At 39.1% G+C, this 19,203-nt stretch overlaps 2 protein-coding genes across 4 annotated transcripts; one reads left to right on the forward strand and one right to left on the reverse strand.

Annotated features, from left to right (window-relative positions):
- Positions 1-765: 765 nt before the first annotated feature.
- On the forward strand, positions 766-7,678 carry LOC148361823 (group XIIB secretory phospholipase A2-like protein). Its single transcript, XM_088342620.1, has 4 exons — positions 766-1,082; positions 2,283-2,371; positions 3,193-3,358; positions 7,520-7,678. Exons 1-4 carry the CDS (start codon positions 839-841, stop codon positions 7,636-7,638), a joined length of 618 nt encoding a protein of 205 aa, XP_088198746.1. The 5' UTR covers positions 766-838; the 3' UTR covers positions 7,639-7,678.
- Positions 7,679-8,623: 945 nt separating this feature from the next.
- On the reverse strand, positions 8,624-18,624 carry LOC148361824 (uncharacterized). Of its 3 annotated transcripts, none has more exons than XM_088342616.1 (7): positions 18,509-18,624; positions 18,183-18,296; positions 17,726-18,096; positions 17,484-17,627; positions 12,734-14,485; positions 10,131-10,203; positions 8,624-8,857 (listed from the first exon to the last, which is right to left on the reverse strand). In XM_088342616.1, the coding sequence occupies exons 3-6, from the start codon at positions 18,056-18,058 to the stop codon at positions 10,138-10,140; spliced, it is 2,295 nt and encodes a 764-aa protein (XP_088198742.1). In that variant the 5' UTR covers positions 18,059-18,096; positions 18,183-18,296; positions 18,509-18,624; the 3' UTR covers positions 8,624-8,857; positions 10,131-10,137. The 3 variants fall into 3 exon arrangements, with proteins under 3 accessions (XP_088198742.1, XP_088198744.1, XP_088198745.1); XM_088342618.1 differs by having other exon boundaries at positions 18,183-18,319; positions 18,509-18,609; XM_088342619.1 differs by having other exon boundaries at positions 18,183-18,268; positions 18,509-18,573.
- Between the last annotated feature and the right edge of the window lie 579 nt (positions 18,625-19,203).

Here is a 19,203-nt window from a genome sequence, read left to right on the forward strand (position 1 = left end):
GAGGCCGACGAGATCGATACCAATAGCCCAAGTAGACATCGGACAGATGGGGTCAATACCGTACAGGACGGGACAGACAGGATTGATAAAGAAACAGGATATCTGAATAAAACAGGACAAACTAGATGGGAACAAAAACTGGAGAGAATAATAAATGGTAAATGGTCTGCATTTATAGAGCGCTTTTCAAGTCAATGAAGACTTCCCAAAGCGCTTGACAATGTGCTCCACACTTACCCATTCACACACACTCATACACACACTTACACACCAATAGCGTAGTAAACAGGACAAAAATGGACGGGAAAGAAACTGGAAACCGATATTAAACAGGACAAAATTAAAACGGAACAATACCGGACAGGAAATGCCAACAGGGAACAGGACCGGGTCAAAACCCACGTCTTGTAGGGCAGAGGTCCATTGACGGACTGACAAAGGAAAAATGAGAGCACTGAGCTTAAAAAGACGGGAAGCCAATCTGTCAATGAGCCGCAGCTGGCGCTACACGGGCGGGGCCAATTGGCCAGCATGGCAACCGTGACAGGTAACCATTTACTTTTACAATAGAGAAATTCAGTTACAAACTCAGTTACTTTTTGTGTTGAGTAACTATTACTCATGACTATTTTCCAAGTAACGTGCCCAACACTGAAAATAAGCGTGTGCCATTAATCACCAAAAGTGATGACAAGTCCTGCAAGACAGAGCTCGGACTTTGTTCTTCTGCATGAGTGGTTGTCCTGATGACGTCTACATGCTCAAAGTTCAAGTCACACTGTTTCAGTTGTCAGGCTGTGATTTTGTAGTGTTTGTGTGCTAAACTCTCTGCTGCAGGATGACCCGCCGGGCCCTCGTTGCTCCACTCTTGCTGCTGTTCATCTGCTCTGCCGCCTCTCAAGAAGCTGGAGAAATAGTAACAACAGCGTCACCTCCAGTATCCGACGGCAATGATGAAGATCTCACCGAATGGGGCCTGAACTCTCTGAGAGGCGGTTTCGAAGCTGCTAGCGGCTACTTTGACTCAGTCCTGGAGTTCATGGGTGGTCGAGACGGACTCTGCCAATACCGATGCAGATACGGTAAAACAATATATCAAATCCGTTAACATAGGTGTGGGAGCTTCATCCCTTCTGTAAACAGTTTTAAGTGAAATCTAAAGTTTATGTATTATTTCAATCTGTTTTGTAGTTCTAACAAATAAAACCTTTAATTAAAATAATTCACTGTACCAAGTACTAAACTTTTTCTTTACTGTCACTTCGTTTGTATTATCTATGTATGTCGTTATGATCATCATTGAGGGTCAAAAGTGGACTGTGGCCTCGTCCGATAGTAAGTAGGTTGTGTGTGTGGTAATATCTCATTTATCAATGTGTTTGTCCCCAATAACATTTATTTTCTTCCTTGTGCTTTGTAGCACTCATGTTGAAATCCAGTGTCCCTCTTATAAAAAAACGAGTGCCGAAATGGCTGACACCTGAGACGGATCAGAAAAGGCGAATTAATATGCTTAATATTTGACTGCAGAAGTAAATGAAAGGAGACCAAGAGGAAGGCCGCGATTGACGTGGATGGATGGTGTTATGAGTCCACTGCAGGAAAGAGGTCTAAATATAATGGAAGCTCGAGCGCTTGTTGGTGATAGGAATGAGTGGAGAGGTGTTGTGAAAGGATAGTGGGATGTTTAGACGTGTTCTAAGGGATGGGCAGAGCACCTCTATGATGTGGCGGGGGTAAACCAGTGAAAGCTGTCGGGCCCTGCTGTTGAACAGAAGAGTGTGTTGTGTCACTTTACCCAAGTGACATGGCCGCTTTCCTGTGTTTCCTGGAGGGACGAAAACATGACCAACTTGGGGTGCCAAGGTGCTTAACTTGTTTGGGTGTTTGGGCCAAACCATGGCCCAAAAATGTATGTGTGTGTTTTTTGCTCCTTTTTCCCTTTTTCATTTTCTTTGTTTTTGTATGTATTTGTCTTGCTGTCGGTCACCCCTCTTGAGGGATATGACCAAGGTAGATAGATGGATAGATGGATAGATGGATAGATGGATAGATAGATAGATAGATAGATAGATAGATAGATAGATAGATAGATAGATAGATAGATAGATAGATAGATAGATAGATAGATAGATAGATAGATAGATAGATAGATAGATAGATAGATAGATAGATAGATAGATAGATAGATAGTTGACTAAGGGCAGAGTATTGTGTTTTTAGAGTGTACAATTTATGCTAAAGAAACATTTGTAGTTCACTTCCTTGTTGACTTCTCACAGGTGCCGCTCCACTTCCACGTGCCGGATACCAGATGCCTGAACCGGATGGCTGCAGTTCTTACTTCTTTGGCCTTCCTGTTCCAGAAGGGGTACGAACATCATAACATTTCAAGAAACCTGGACAAAAATTCAAGTTAGACCATATTGTACACTTTTGTGTTAGTGTCATGATAAGTTTTTCTGTTTTTATTATTCAGGGTTCGTACGGGTGCTTGAAATCCTTGTAAATTCTGTTGTGTTTTCAAGGTCAGCAAAATGCTTGATATTTAGGTGAATGGTTTGAAAATGCTTGCAATCATTTCTATTGCCGTGTTTACTGGCAGTCTGACTTGATAGACCGCACTTTATATATATATATCAGGAGGTAGAGCGCTCGTCTTGGGATCAAGGGATCCCGGTTCGAATCCCGGCTCGTCCGTGTTACATGTGAAAGTGTCCTTGGGTAAGACACTGAACCCCTAATACCCCCAATAAGCAGGTAAGCGTCTTACATGGCTACAATACAAGGCCGCTATTGGGAAATGTGGAGCACTTTGTAAAACTCTTTGGGAAGTCATTGACTTGAAAAGCGTTATATAAATTCAGATCATTTCATATATATTTTTCCCCCTTCTTTTTGTCGATTTTGGAGTAAAAGCTGCTCACTTTCAGTCTTAGTAGTTTGTTGTCTTTCTTGGACTCATTTTTGGTTGCACTAAAAATGAAAGCAACATCTAGTGGACAAATATAAAACACTGTTCCATTAAGACCACGGGAATGGTTTCATTGCCCCATTTGGCCCAATCTCACTCGGATCGTAGCTTCAGTTGAGTTTGAGACCCCCGCTTTAAACTTGGCAACAAAATGCATCCAGGAAATCCTCCAAACTACTGTATTGAATGAAGCTGGACTCTTTTTGTGCGTACTTCAGATGGATATGGGGATCCCAGCCATGACCAAGTGTTGCAATCAGCTGGATATGTGTTATGACACTTGTGGTTCGAACAAATATCGCTGCGACTCCAAGTTCCGCTGGTGCCTCCACAGCATCTGCACCGACCTGAAGAAGAGCCTCGGTTTTGTGTCTAAGGTAGAAGGTCGGTATTTTCTCAGGAATTCCTTTCCCGATATGACATTACAGTTGTCAAACACCTTTAGACAAAATAAGGGACCTCAATAGGTATAATATAAGATTAAGGCTGATAGCAGGGGTCTCCAATGTGGTGCCCCCTGAGGACATTTGAGGTGTCTGCAGTTCTGAAAATAGCTCATTTTGATTTTCTTGTAAAATGATATTTTTAGTGGTTGACTCATTTAACTAAACCATTTTTTAAAAATATGTAACCTGTTAATAACATAGTAACAACATAGTAATAACATAATTTATTTTAGAAAAAAAAAAGAAAATAGGCAAAAGAAAATCTATTCAGGTATTAATAATTATTTTTAGGCACTTAATTAAGAGAATAGCATGAGAATCTATTCCTGTATTAAACAATGTTATTTTTTCATATTTTTATTGATTTATAATATGGAAAATACAACAAACTGAATTTTAACTTATGGGTTTTATACAGCGAATGAACAACAAATGTGCAGTTTATTTTAGCTGGCTATTGTCCTACCTTTTCAACTATTTAGCAAGCTATCTAGCTAGCTTTTAAATTTTTGGGGGGCCCTATTTTTAATAATAACAATAGTAATAACATGATAAGTTGTTATTTTAGAAATTTTAAAAACTCATTTCATGGGCTTAATAGACAAAAAATATATATGCAAGTATCAATAATTATGTTTAAGCAGTTATTTAACAGATTAGAACGAGAGTCTAGTCATGTATTAAAGAATCTAATTCATTCGTATTTTTATTGATTCATGTTACGGGAAATACAACAAACTAAATTTCAACGTATGGATGTTATAAAGCGAATGAACAAAAAAAGCAGTTTCTTTTCGCTAGCTATTGTCCTACCGTTTCAATTATTTAGCAATCTATCTAGCTAGCTTTTTACATTTTTTGCATGCTTTCTGGCTAACATTTCACCTCTTTTGCTAGTCAACAAGCTAAATTTCTGCCTTGTTTCTGTCTATCTACTGTATATAACTTTTTAAAGCTTTCTATCTGGCTATTTAGTTGGCTTTTTACCTTTTTAGCTAGCTAACCAGCTCCCTTTCAGTGTTTTACCTGTTTACATTTCTAGCTAAATATCAAGCTACCTTTTAGCGTTTTATCAAACCAGAGAGCTTAGTTGCTTTTTTAGAATATTATAGCAAAGTGGGTGCGTGCCCTTTGTGCTAACTAGTCACAAAAGTAGCTCTCAGCTTAAAAAAGGTTGAAGACCTTTGGCTAACAGCCAACTAGTATACAATTTGAGATGGGATATTTGAGTTTTTGTAAGCAGCAGAATATTTTGACCACACTTTTCTTGTCAAAAACCTGAAGCAACCCAACCTCACCCAGACGACCCTAATTCTGGAGATCCCCAGATCCAGACTTTAATGAATCGGCAATACGTGGTTCAGAAAATGGATAATATAATATTTGATCTGCCGTTTTGTTGAAAAATGGTAGCTTAACTCTCACGAAAATATTATATTTCTGCCACCTTATTCTAAAAAAAATACTATTTGTTACGGATGAAAAAATAACCCCTTCTTCCTTTTATTTTAATTTTATTTTTTACCCATTTTGTGTGTGCGTAGAACATGGGCATAACCTGCCCGTTTTGGGGGTGCTCAACCACCCCCAAATTCGACATAAGCATTTTTAAAACCCTTACATTAATAAAGGAAAGGAAAGGCTTAAATATGATGACTAATGCTCGACGAAAGATTCTAGAAAAACAAAATGATATTCCACTGCCTTGAACTGGTTTAGTCCTTTTGATTCCAAGCTTTTTTATTTAATAATTTTATTACTTTTTTAAATGACTGAATTATTTTTTTAATAACTGAAAAATGCTTGTATGTGGTGGTTGTTGGAGTAAAGGGAGAGAGATAAGGCACTCCGAAAGCTCTCAAGCTAATATCGCCCCTGGTGTAGAACAAGGGTAACTGAGAGGTACTTTTTGTTAGTAATTAATGCAAAGAGCACCCAGATTGACTATGTGTTACTATGTTGTTACCAGATTAATTAATGGACGTAGAGTTAAATAGACTCAAATCAATTACTTAAACTTTACTAGAAAATTACATTGAACCAGCATTGGCGAGCAATTTTCAAAGCAGGTCCGCAGGGCCCTTAGCTGTTGTCAGGGGGAAACAATGGTACCCCGAGGCACCACATTGAAGACCCTTGACTTAGAACATATGGAGACGGTCCAAGTGAGGCAGATCAGCTTTGCTCTTTTGACTGTTTTAGGATGGGTGAAAATTCAAGCATTTATGTCTGGTTTAAGTAAAAGAAATCATGACTCGCACAACATTTTTTTAATATCCAATAGAACTGTCATTTTACACCAGTCCAAATATACAACATGGATAGAGATTTTAATCGTATAACTCAGTAGTTTTCAACCCATTTTGAACCAAGGTACACTTTTATTTCTACAAAAGTTCAGAGGCACACCGTCCGTCGAAAATGTTTGAAAATGAAGTTATGTCAAATATTTCACTGTACTACCTCATAAGCAGATAATTAGTATATAAAAAGAAAATAATACTTACAAATAAAACAGAATAATGCGCTTTATGTTTGAGTTTTTACAGTGCAATCTTAAACCGCTTTGTTAAACAAATTAAGTTATTACATGTACTGTGCTACTTTAAGAGCAGATAATTAGTACATAAAAAGTATATAAAAATCTACTGCCAGCTACTGATATGGATGACTATTACAGTGCCTCGTCTGAAGATTGCAATAATAGTGAATAATGGACTGATTTTTTGAAAAGATAAAACTGGGCAAAATCGAGCATCACACTGGTTGAAAAACACTGGTATAACTGACCAATTTATCTTCCACTATTCTTGTTCATCAATCAACTAAAGAATGAATGTGAATAACAAGTGGAAAGGCCTGTAGCCATCCATGACTTAAACTTTTTGCTACAAGAATTAACCAGAATCAACCATTCTTCATTAACAATGAACTACAATCAAAAAACAAGTGCTATTGACAGCTACCATACCATTCATCAATAATATCTTGTTGCAGAAAATATCCAAAACTTGAAATAACAGCAGCGAAGCGGAAGGCACGCGCGCACACATGCGCACACAAACGCACACACACGCACAAACACGCGCACACACGCATACACGCACACACACGCTTCTTAAAAATATTCGCCATCAGTAAATGGTTTTCTGTGCTCTGCTATGCAGTGAGCAATATGATAGTGTTGTTTTTAGCGGTGACAAAGGTTTTCAGGGTCTTGTCAGACTCATCCTAGAATTCATGTTCCTGTTTTGTTTTGTAATGACGTTTAACACTTGCTGTGCGAGGTACAACGCTCTCGAGGCATAATGCACAAAACAGCACAATCATTTTTTGCACAAAGTCTCATTTGTCTGTCCACGCTGGCTGAAACGAATGGGATCTTTTCGCTCGAGGAGCCGTCATGATTCGTTCATTTATTGAGCGCGGGTGTTTCGTTGGCTGCGTTAAAACGCGGAGCTCTCCTCTGTGGGGCGCGGCGCAGACACACGCAAAACAGAAAAGAAAGAGCGCTAAACACGGCACGCAACTGAAAAGGTCTAAATTTCAAGTTAAAATGCGCTTTTGCTGCGAATCCTGGATTAATTTGAGGGCTGCGAGTCACTTTGAATATCACCGTTTTCTGTCTTCATCAAAATGGATACCATAGAATGACAAATCGGGCTTAGATCCTTGCTGGTTAGCAGAGCAATAAATCACCCTTATATGAAGTTGTGGTTATATTCTTCTGTCACGGTATTGGTATTTGTTTCAACACAAATGCCTATTTATGTGCTGTCTGCCAGGGTGCTACTTGCAGTATGTCATGGCTCTCATTCTGCCAAGGAAGGCAACATGACATTGTGTGCGAAGGGTCAATAAGGCGCAACGGGTTATGAGGCACGCTCTCAAATTTCTGACCAATTTTGAGTTTTTAAGTGCGCCTTATAGTCCGGAAAATACAGTCATTCTGGCACACCAGACCAAGTTTTGTTGCATCCGAGTGACACTGCTCAAAGGCATACAGCCTGACACAGTATTGCAGTTTTTTCAGCTACTGTTCATAACTCTGCTGCAATGACTGACACTAACTACACGTGTTGTCTTTTTCTTTTATCAGCATGTGAAACGGTGGCTGACACATTGTTCAACACAGTGTGGACTCTGGGGTGCAGACCCTACATGAACAGCCAGAGAGCAGCATGCTACTGCCAAGGAGAAGAGAAAGATGAACTTTGATACATGCCATATTTTTTATTAATAATACATGTAAACCACACTTGTTCTTATGAGTTGGACACATTTTTGTTTTTCCCTTACCAGATTTTTTTTTATCAATAATAGCTATAACCAGGGTCTGCTTTGTACACCCTTGAATCTTTCCACTCGTACTGTACACTTTCTGCTAGCACGCACTACAAGTTAACATCAGAGTCTATTGGTGAAAATAACATAATCTGGATTTTTTGCACTATAATGTGCAGAAAGGATCGCCTGAACGGTTCTTCTATCTTAGATGCTTGCTATACTAGAAATAAGAACCAGGAGACACCAAATCCTCTTTTAAATATTTACTGGATGCCGGAACGATGGCGGAGCTTCCTTCAGCATGACGCAGAAGTCTGCCTTATCAAATTTACGGACTAGTTTTAAACTGTCTTGGTCACCAACTCACACAGGGGGGTTGATGCGGCCTCAAGGTGACTATGTGAGACTCTACGGTCTTAGCTGGTTCCTACTGGATAATGGTGAGTAAGAGTGCTTTGATAGGAAGAGAGCCAACATTTTACCACTAAACCATCAGTGTCAAACATGCGGCCATTGAATCCAGCCCGCAAGATGATGCTGAGGGAAGCGCAAAAAGACAAAAAGAGCCCCAGTTTTCCATACGTCTGCTTTATGCCACCAAAGCTAAGCACCACTCCCAAAATCGCTGAAGCTGTTTTTGTTTAGATCTAAAGTCCGGCCACCGTGGGTTATTTTTTTCTACCATGTGACGCCCGAGTTAAAATGAGTTTGCCACCCCTGAACGAGACCATCAGTGGCATGAATGACAAATGTGATTATAGTTCAGAAAATACGGTGCTTTCTATTGCCCCTTCTATATCTAGTCAAGCCCAGTGCTATTTGATATGTACCACGTAATTTTTCAGCCTGTCAAGATTTATTGTTTGCATTTTCGAAGGTATGGACACATTTAAGCAAGACACACAAGCAGGGTGAATTTGGTCCAAAAATGTTCCTTTATTCTGATTACCGGTACTTATTGAACACTGTTGTGATTTGATGTGAAAACATGTTTACGGTAAAGTATGAAAATGTATTTTTGTTAAAAGATACACACAAACACTTGGAAAGCAAAAAGAAAAAAGGAAAAAAAAGGAAATGTATCAATTAAAAATGTCACAATTACAGTTCATCCAAAAGGTGGTGGAGGGTTCAGTCAAATGTCTGATATCTGCACACAAATAAGAACATTTAAAAAGAGTGTTATTTTTTGAGAGGGGATGAAAATAAGTATCATTGATATATTTCGTTTGTTCAGTTAAAAAAATCAGGACTTAATTGTATATTTTAAATACCTTTAAATATATAATTAATGCATATCAAGAAATCCGTTACGCTTCAGGACTGCTGTCCCAAAGATATGTGTCAAATCCCAAACCCACAAATTAAAGTACACCAATGACCCTCAGCTCTGTATAGCAGCTTTAGAAAAAAAAAATCACCTTTATTTCTGAATTCAAGCCTAAAAAAGTGGCATTATATATTCAAGTCTCAAGCAAAATAAATACCAAAAGGATTTTAGTTTAAAATGTTAATTGTTATTTATTTTTCTTAACATCCCCCCCCTCAAAAAAAAAACCTAGAAAAAAAACCCCCTCTATATCAGGGGTTGGGAACCTTTTGGATTTAAGGAGCTATTAAAGTTAAATATGTAGATGATTTTTTTAATAAGATCCACACAATATACTTTAGGACAAAATCAAATCCTCTCCAGACAGCAGCGACTGTATCTATTCGTGCAGAAGTCACACTCGTGTATAATGTGCACCCGCTAATGTTTGATTATAAAATTGGTATAATTTTTTTGTTATTTTTGTCTTCCTCTCAGCTCAAATTAAGCATTGTAAGGGACAGACGTCACCGCCAGTATCAGTAGTGGCACACACCGCTGCCCGTTAATACTGAGATCTGGCTCCTCGCTGCAGAGCGGGATGACACTTTTCGAGGGTGCTGTATCGGAGTCAGATCAGGAGGCTATTCTGCAAACCCCAAAGAAACGTTCTGGAGAGGGATGGGCACCGCCAGGCTGTACTTGCCCAAAACACTCCACAGGAAGTGGTGCACTGATGACCCTGGTGGTTAAGGGACCAGTGAACCACATAGTAATAACATGATAAGTTGATATTTTAGAAATGCATATCAAACTGGGTGCAGTTTGCGCTAATTGGTATGAAAATGGCTCTCAGCTTCAAGAAGGTTGGAGACGCCTGCACAAGTGGAAGAAACACATTGTTGCATTCCAAGGCATAAAAGGGTAAAACAAGTTAAATTTATCTCTGGGCCAGACGTACTCAAGAAAAGAGCAACACCTGTCTCGCGAGTCATATGTTCCTGAGCCTTGCTCTATTTCCAGGGTTTGATTTGAAATAGACCTTTTACCAGTCCTGAAACTTTTCAGACACATCTCATATCAACATTAGAAATCCAGAACGATACATGTTTACCTGTGTGTTAGGATGGGGGCTGGGGGCATGTGATTAGACGCTTGTTCTTTGACTTCTGGTTGAATGCTTCAAGCTGGAAATAGATAAATAACAAATAAAATGAAAACATAAAAGAACACACCAAAAGAAATAATATTATAGTTATCGACATTTGTTCTATCAAGGGACTTCAGATGGCATTCCTATCAAATGCAATTAATAAATGCCAATTGCGTTCAGCTAAACACAACATCAAAGTTGGTCCGTGATCATAATTTAAAGTAAAAATAGATGTGTCAGTACTGATAAGAGTATAAGGCCAGTTTTAGATATAACTCACGAATATCAATACCAGCCACCCTGTTATGTCTGTTTCACAATAAACTACAATTATTAATTTAATGCATGCTGTATTTGGAATATAAAGGGTCTTTTTTCTATATACTTGATTGCAGGAAATATTGTGTATTTGTGGCATTGGTATTTGGTTGAAAGCAAGGGTACATACTTTTGGTGAACAGCTTATCTCAGCTATTGTGCTCACTGTGATGTGCTGCAAGAAAATGACGGCGGACTGCATAACTCCTGCTTTAGTGGTTGGCAGCCTATAACTATTTGCTTTGTTCTTTGAAGGGGGTGGGGGTTACATACAGTAGATCTCCACAAATTATAAATGCTAAAACACATCTACTAATGATCTGTGGTAGACCAACATCATTTGTACAGGGCCAATAATTGTAGTTATTAGGGTTCAAGGAAGCTGATAACAGATATTGAAAACAGATTATGCTGCAGTTGTCAATTATTTGCATGTATTTTTTTTCAAAATAAATCCTAAATTTTAACTTCATTTTAATACGAGAAAAACATGTCTATCAAGTTCTCGTTAGATTGGTGCGATTGGTGTTTATCTTTTAGAGCTTAATTTAAAAGCTTCCTTCTAAAAAATGAACTAAATCTCAAATATCTAGGACATACATGTCAAACAGATCCCGCCCACTGGATAATTTATTCCAGCCCGCCATAAATTTCTGAGTATGATTTTAAAAATAAACTCGCTCTCTGTTGAGTTTGTATGGCGTGGTGAGTTTGTTCAGGTGTAAAACTACATTCACTCAACTGTTAATATAAATCAGTTACCACATTCAATGCAAAAAAACAAAATTCTTCATCGTTTGTGAACAATTGTGTTTAGAAAAGAGTCGTCTGTGATTATAATATGTAGGGTAGGTTAGCAATAAAGGCTTAATAATGAAGCACAATACTAACAAACAAAGCCAAAAATTCGGAGAAGACCTGCCTCAAACAGAAATTTTGAAATCAGTCACAAAGCTAAACTGAGTTTGAAATTCTTGATCTAAAACAAAAATAGAAAAAAACAAACCATTACCTCATAGGACAATGCCGTAAAAACTACCCTAAATTCCGGACTATAAGCCGCTACTTTTCCCCCGAATTTTCAACCCTGCGGCTTATTCAGAGATGCGGCCAATTTGTGTAACATTTTTAACGATCGAGTATGAAAGGTAACATTTAAACCGGTGGTTTATATGTGCCGAGGAACGTCACAACTTATGAGCGTAAACATACTCTCATCATGCAAATTGCACAAAATAAAGCTTATGACGCAGCATCTATGTTAAAAGCAAACGGGCATATTGCTGGGGTGTATCGAATTAAGGGAGCGTGGAACGACGTCATCATGATTAAGTTTCTTCCCGACATTAAGAAAGACAACTTAGACTTCATTACCAAGGAGGAAGAAGCGGATGGTCTGCCATGATTCTAACAATTTCAACATTAATTTCCTTAACAGACTAATTTGCAGGTATGCGAGCGTCTTGTTAGTAGCGTGAGGCTACCTCCCAAAGGCACGGTTTAGGATGAAAGTTCTACTATTATTATTAAAGCTTTGAAAACTCTCTCGATGTACCGTCTTTCTTTGTAAATATGTGTAATATGTATTTGCAACTGTATATTTTTGTAATGTATTTATTTGAGACACTTATTCGGCACGAGTAAATTAAGAGGGGCGGAGCAAACACAGGCTGATGGGAAAGTAGGGACCGGTAAAGGTGAGTTTTTGTGGACACGGCGGACAATAATGGATATATATTTTTCCCACCCTTACCTTTGGAAATATACACTTTTTTTCCTTGGATTACTATCAACGGACACCCAGAATCTACAGGTCTGCAACAAATTTTAAGTACCTATATCAATTTGCGTTCATTTTGGCGGCTGTGATTTATAGACTGTGTGCTTCAATGAAGGACATTTAGTATTAATCGCAGGACTTGAAGTTTGGCTTGGATTAAATTTATGTTTATTTTATGTGGGCGCATGCGACTTGCTTACATACAGGTGCGGCTTGGGTATGGACAAAATGGGTTTTCTTCTTAAAATGTGATGGGTGCGGCTTATAATCAGGTGCGCTCTATAGTCCGGAATTTATGGTAATGTCAATTGCCGTTAAACACGAGGGAAGAAGAAATGCAATGGCAAAGCAAAGCCACCACACTGCAGTGTCTGTGTCATTTTAAAACAGACTTCTTGAAAAACATGGAAAAACTTCCAAGCATTTACTAGCACTTTATAAAATGTTTGAAAAACTTAAGATTTACCTTTTTTCTCAGGTCTTCCCTAAATTCCTTGTCTGCCTTTTGTTTCTTTGCGTCAACATTCTCTTCGGTTGGTTTGTCATCAATCTTTTTCTTGGTCTCTTTATTTGGTTTTGGTTGTTGCAGCTGCGTCAACTGTACTAGGCACCTTGTGCTTTGTCTTTCATTCACATGTTTTCTTGTAGACTTGACTGGATTTGCCTCGAAATTATAATCACTAGAGTAGTCATGTAGTTTTACTAAGGGAATATTGTATCTGGATTGTTGACGCTCTATAAGATTAATGGAATTATCTGGTGTTGAACTGGCACTTGGGCCTGCTGCCCAATAATTGTTGCCATTGTTGTAGCTGGAATCATAGTTATAATAATGAGGCCAACTGTAATTTGGCCAATTTAACGCAGCAGGATGATAACTGGAATGAGCGTGGTGAATTTCAGACAGGACTTGAGGATTTTCGTTTGTGGCCGGAGCAGTCCATGTTGCTGTGAGTTCTCGGCTTGATTTAGCTTCCTTTACCTGTGTGTCATCGTGGCTTTGACACAAAGGTGAAATTTCTTTTCTCTGTGTCCGTCTGTTACTTTGCCTTTCATTCATCAGTTTTTCTCTGCTCTTGCTTGATTTCTCTTGCTCTACTCGTGTCTTATTGGGACACAGACGAGAAGGTGACTTTTTACTTGCTGTGAATTTTCGGCTTGATTTAGCTTCCTTAACCCGTGTGTCATCGTGGCTTTGACGCAAAGGTGAAATTTCTTTTCTCTGTGTCCGTCTGTTACTTTGCCTTTCATTCATCAGTTTTTCTCTGCTCTTGCTTGAATTCTCTTGCTTTACTCGTGTCTTATTGGAACACAGACGAGAAGGTGACTTTTTAATTCTCAGTGTTTGTTTGTTACTTTGCCTTTGTGACGGTATTTTTTTGCTCTTGCTTGAACTACTGCACGCACGCCGCAATTTCATATAAAGATCCCGATACTGAGAGCCTGACGATGAAGAGGAAGAGGAGTAAGGAGAGGAGCGGGAGGAGGAGGAGGAGGAGGAAGATGAGAGTTTCCTTTTACGTTTGCAGCATCCAGTTAGCACCGGAATCTTCTGCATTGTGATGGGAGTCTCAGGTTGTTTTTCCTGACTTTTTCCATACAGCCTCTCTCTAGTCCTGTTTGTTAGCTCCCTGATGTCCTCTACCTTCAGGCTCAGGCCCAGAGTTTTTAGAATGTACGAAAGATGTTCACTTTGCCGATTGTTCTTTGATGTTTCACTTTCTTCTTTCTTGGTTTCCTCCACTCTTGGGGGTGACTTTGACACACTACTGAAAATTGGAGGGTGGTTTTGTTTGTCAGTTTCGTTCTTATCATCAGCAGACATTGTTTGGCTCTCGCTGAGAACCATCTCACTTGAGAAAATTTCAGCGTACCCCCCACTAACTTCTGTAGTTTGGATTTTTTGGAGTCTACTATTGCTTTGAAAACTCCCACTAAAAGTAGGTAGGTCTGATTCGACCCTTATAACAGATTGCTGGCTTTTAAAACTATTGTCTTCTAAATGAACATCTTCACTGTCATCATTGACAATCCTGTTCAGAAGGTCCAAGTCAACCCCCTTGTTGAGTAAAGCAAGAAAGCGCTCAAAGCCTTTACTGGACACATTGTTGTTTTGCTCCGGTGGACATTGACTGGAAAGAGATGTTGCAGCAGGTGATGTAGCAGTTGGTGTAATAAGTGGTGTAACAGAGGGTGTGGCTATTTCATGATTAGGGACCTAGAAAGAATCAAAAGAGATAGAGAAATATTTCATAAGTTGAACAGATTTATAACGGTATTTTCATGACCATAACGCGAACATGAACGCTTTTCAAGTTGTGCGGCGCATCCGGTTGTGTTGTGCGACCTATGTGTGATATAAAGCAGCACATGTAGCTGAGGACACAATGAGGCTGCTGTTCACACTGCAGAGCTTAATGCTCACTTCAGATTTTTTGGGGTGAAATACGATGTTTTTGTAAAAGTCATAAAGGCAGCACATTTCACAAAAATATACGACTTGTATGCGATCTTCTGTGACTTTTAAGCATCTCCTATTTGAACGCCAGGAGTGTCCCGAGTTTGTATTTTTGATTACTGGTTCTTGGCTTGAAGTGACATTTTGTGTTAAATGTTACGAAGGCAACCACAATCTGCGGCTGTGAAAAGAGTTACCCACATCATGGGATTTTGTTGCATGTTATGAGGATGCCCAAATACTGCAGATGATGGGATCATACACCTTTGTAATGGACATATTCAAGCACTTTGAACGGACTATTAAAGTGAATTTTCCAATTTTTATAGTACAATTAAAAGAAGAAATCAGGTGTGAATCATGTATTTTGAGATCTCAAAATATATCAGTGATTAACACACGTTTTTCAAGCCCTTAATTATGTCTGCAATCGTCACGTGTTTTTCAAGTCCACAAATATATCCGTGAATTACATGTGACATTTTTAATCTTACATGTGCATTGACCAACACAAATGATTTTTAGATCTTGAGTACCATATTTTCCGCACTATAAGGCGCACCGGGTTATAGGGCGCACCCCCAAAAAATAGTTTTTGGTCCTATATCTTCCATAGATAAGGCGCACCGGATTATAAGGCGCTACAATGGGAACGTCGACAAAACAGTCAGATAGTTCAGTCAAACTTATTACCCCCTTAACATTCCCAAAGCTTGCAAAGAAGCAAATACGTGTCGTAGACACGTGCGGATGCTGTGTCCGTATGATGTCACTCAAATGCATTGTTCCAAATATCATTCGGAAGGTAAAAGTCTTGGGATTCAAGAAATGCCAACCATTCCTTGGTTTCCATTTTCTTTTTCGCTCGCAACTTTACTATGCATATGACAATAAACACTTGGAATTGAGTTTAATTTGAAAGAAGACCCATTACAGAAACATCGATATCACTCTGAAACACGATACTGGGAAAATAAATAGCCGGAGTAGCTCACCGAAGTCGTTGTGTTCAATAATAATGTGCAACCATGGTCCTCTTATACCCGTGAGTGTAGTAATACAGAATAGTAGTACAGAATAGTAAAACATGCTTTCTCTATGCCGTACACAACCAACCAAACTTGCTATTCACATTCATCTTTTTCAGCCAATTGTCGGCTTTGTTTTGTCCCTTTAGCCTATGCAAGCCCGTAAATGATAAAAACGAACCGCCCCCTTTACCTCCGAATAACTTTACCCAATAGTGATCGATTCAACTGATGATTGACACATCTTTTTCGGCCAATTGCAGGGTTTGTTTTGCCTCTTTAGCCTATCCGAGCCTGTAAATGATAAAAAGGATCCGCCCCCTTTACCTCCGAATAACTTTAGCCAATAGTGATCGATTCAAATGATGATAGACCAATGAAACGCAAGTATATAAATCCCATCATACACCACGGACTACTTCACGTTCGGGGGAAAATCTAGTCGGCGGCTGTTGCATTAGTTGCAAGACTTTGCGACACACCATTGAGCCATATATAAGACGCACTGTATTATAAGGCGCATGGTCAGCTTTTGAAAAAAATTAAGACTTTTAGGTGTGCCTTATAGTGCGGAAAATACTGTAAATTGTTAGAAAGATGTGAACAATACGTGTGTAGATATTCCCGAGTTAAATCTTTCACAATATTCGAATGAATGAATGAATGAAAACTTATAAATAAAAACAGAACAAAAACAATAACAACAAAATAATATTACATGTTCGAAAAAGGGGTAGTCACAAGCAAATGCTTATATTCCCTACCGCTTCATCTTTCCTATTAAACACACCATGTACAGTATGTGTAGGGTAAAAATGACTAATATGTGGTTTATATTTTCAGTTGGACGAAGTTATTCCCATTATAATTTACCACTGGGAAACGCTACCTTAGTTTTTTACATAGTCCATGATTAATGTCCATAATAGATATGTAATCATTTTTCCAATACACATTTGTCATCATTTCATAGTGCGCTGTTTAGGTGTAAAATATAGGAAATGGTTAGAAAAAAAAAAAAAATCATAGTAGAGATATTCATCTCTATGAATAACCTTTCATACGAATGAAAGGAGCTGATTCTGCCAATTGTGAAGAGTTAGATCTATTTAGTTTTTACCATGCACCATGCTGTGCGAGGATTTCTTTCCACATTTTAGCCATTGTTTGCATTTTACGTTTCCGAGCCATTTAACTTTATACCTGTCCTCTGAGGCGTTAGGAATGAAGGGGGCAGGAGGTTGATAAAACTTCACACGACATACAAACTAATGAGAGCTGCCGTTAATCACGAGGGAAACAGAAACGCAATGCCAAAGCGAAACTACCAGAGCTGGTGTGTCAGCGTTGATTCTAAGCAGACAATTTATTTTTAATTTAATGTGTGGTCTATTGAGTCAAAATTGCAAAAAAAGATGGCCACAATTTCAAACATTTACAAGCACTTAACCCAAAAGTTCTAGCACTTTTCAAACCCTGGAAACACAATGTCAAAATTCAAGCATTTCCAAGGGTTTCAAGAACCCGTACAAACCCAGTAATAGGTAGATTTCCACTTATTATTATTGATTTCATTAACATTGTTATCATTAAGATTATCAATGTTTATTGTTTTCATTATTGATGTGATTATTTTTGGGGGGGGACATAAGGACGTTGTCGTACATTAAACCAGTCCGTGGTACAGACATTGTTGGAGACCAGTGCTTTTATGAGAGCAATGCACTAACCTTGTAGTTTAGCCTGTCTCTACTGGGGCCAGAGAACCTGTATTTGAGTAATGTTTGGATTCGGAACTTCAAAGGATGGTATTCCGGAATCTCTTGGCTTTGGCTACGTTCTTCACTTTCAGGAGACAACTGATTTATCCTGCCCTATGATCAGGGAAAAAAATCAGGTATTAATATATCTTAACCAAAACACAGTCTAATACAGTAAAAACTGACTAGATATAACATATTGTATTTCTCACCTTGGACAGGCTACACGACTGTTGTTGCTGCAAAATTGCAGTCACCCTGTCCTTAAGAGTTCCAATTTTAGTATTGGCTGTTTGCTGCTGTTTCATCTTCAGCAGGCAAGTTTTTTTGTGTAATACCTGCTCTTCTATCTTTCGAAGCTCACCCAATTTTCTTCTCAACTCCGAGTCAATTACCTTGGGCAGAGGCCCGCCATCGAGATCCCCGGCAAGATTATGCAATCTGTTATGTACGTGAACTCCCGTGATTCGGCTTTCCCTTGAGCATATTGTATTAAAATCCCTCTGCTCAAACTGAGAGGCGTTGTCGCAGTCATCTGGATCCATTCTTATGTCGAATCCTCCTTCATGTAGGTGCGTGTATCCTGAAAAGTGGAGTTGATGGGACATTGAACATCTCGGGTTTGCAAGGAGACATGTTTGTTTTGCACCACAATGAAGGTTCACTTACCCTTTAATTAACCAAACTTCTATGCTCTATGTACCAACAGAACAGTCTCCGACTTCATCAAATTGAATGTTCAATTCGGCGGCCCACTGGCAGCAACAGTCAACGTTTAGTTGTCTTGCTCAAGGACACAAAGATAACTGTCAACGAGTGTAGACGTTTTTAGAACGTGCGAAATGTGACTTATAATATAACAGCCATACGGTAAAACGTATGAGCTAGCATAGTAGCTACTAAGAATCGCTGACCGTCTGGTGGATTCAATTGTATTCAATCCTTTCATATTCTGAAATAAATGTTCTATGTGTTCAATATAAACACCGAAGTACCTGGCATGCGTTAGATAAAGCGTGCGCGTTGTTGATCCACTGGAAAACTGTATTCTAGTCACCCAAAACAGGGAATTTATTTTTCTTCAACATTGACCCTGATACATTTGGAGCGCCCCCTAGTTTGTGGAGGACTGATAGAGGCGCGTGGCAGAGGATAAAAGTGGATTATCCATCCATCCATCAATTTTCTGCGCCCCTTATTCTTGCTAGGGTCGCTGGAGCCCATCCCAGCCATCACCAGGCAGTGGGCAGGGGACAACCTGAACTGGTTGCCAGCTAGTTGCAGGGCACACTGAGACATACAACCACCCACATGCTCATTCACACCTAGGTGTTACAATGTATGTGTTTCACCCGGTGCGGTGACTGCCATGCGGCAATTGATGTAATCTCTAGCACAAAACACTAGGGACAATTTAGACTGGCCAATCAACCTGACATGCATGTTTTTGGTCCGTGGGAGGAAAGTGGAGTGCCCAGAGCAAAACCACACAGGTGCGGGGAGAATATGCATACTCCGCAGGAGGCTGCGGTAGCTAGAATTGAACCCTGGAGCTCCGCACCGTGAGACTGCGCGCTAAAGCAATTCATATCTATAACAGCTGAAATTCTTAAATATCAACAATTTAACCTCCACATACCGCCACCTCTTGTACAGGGGTTTGGTTTGAACAATTTTTATTGACACTTTT

The sequence above is a fragment of the Urocampus carinirostris genome, chromosome 8 (assembly GCF_059441175.1).
Source record: "Urocampus carinirostris isolate Australia breed hairy pipefish chromosome 8, RoL_Ucar_1.0, whole genome shotgun sequence".
Taxonomy (NCBI): domain Eukaryota; kingdom Metazoa; phylum Chordata; class Actinopteri; order Syngnathiformes; family Syngnathidae; genus Urocampus; species Urocampus carinirostris.

Excerpts from the sequence above, each read along its gene's own strand:
- LOC148361823 (XM_088342620.1), top strand. The coding sequence starts at position 839 with ATGACCCGCCGGGCCCTCGTTGCTCCACTCTTGCTGCTGTTCATCTGC. Across the intron at positions 1,083-2,282 it reads CCAATACCGATGCAGATACG|GTGCCGCTCCACTTCCACGT; the intron begins GTAAAACAATAT and ends GACTTCTCACAG. Across the intron at positions 2,372-3,192 it reads GCCTTCCTGTTCCAGAAGGG|ATGGATATGGGGATCCCAGC; the intron begins GTACGAACATCA and ends TGCGTACTTCAG.
- LOC148361824 (XM_088342616.1), bottom strand. The coding sequence starts at position 18,058 with ATGGATCCAGATGACTGCGACAACGCCTCTCAGTTTGAGCAGAGGGAT. Across the intron at positions 17,628-17,725 it reads AGTCGTGTAGCCTGTCCAAG|GGCAGGATAAATCAGTTGTC; the intron begins GTGAGAAATACA and ends CCCTGATCATAG. Across the intron at positions 14,486-17,483 it reads GAGACAGGCTAAACTACAAG|GTCCCTAATCATGAAATAGC; the intron begins GTTAGTGCATTG and ends GATTCTTTCTAG.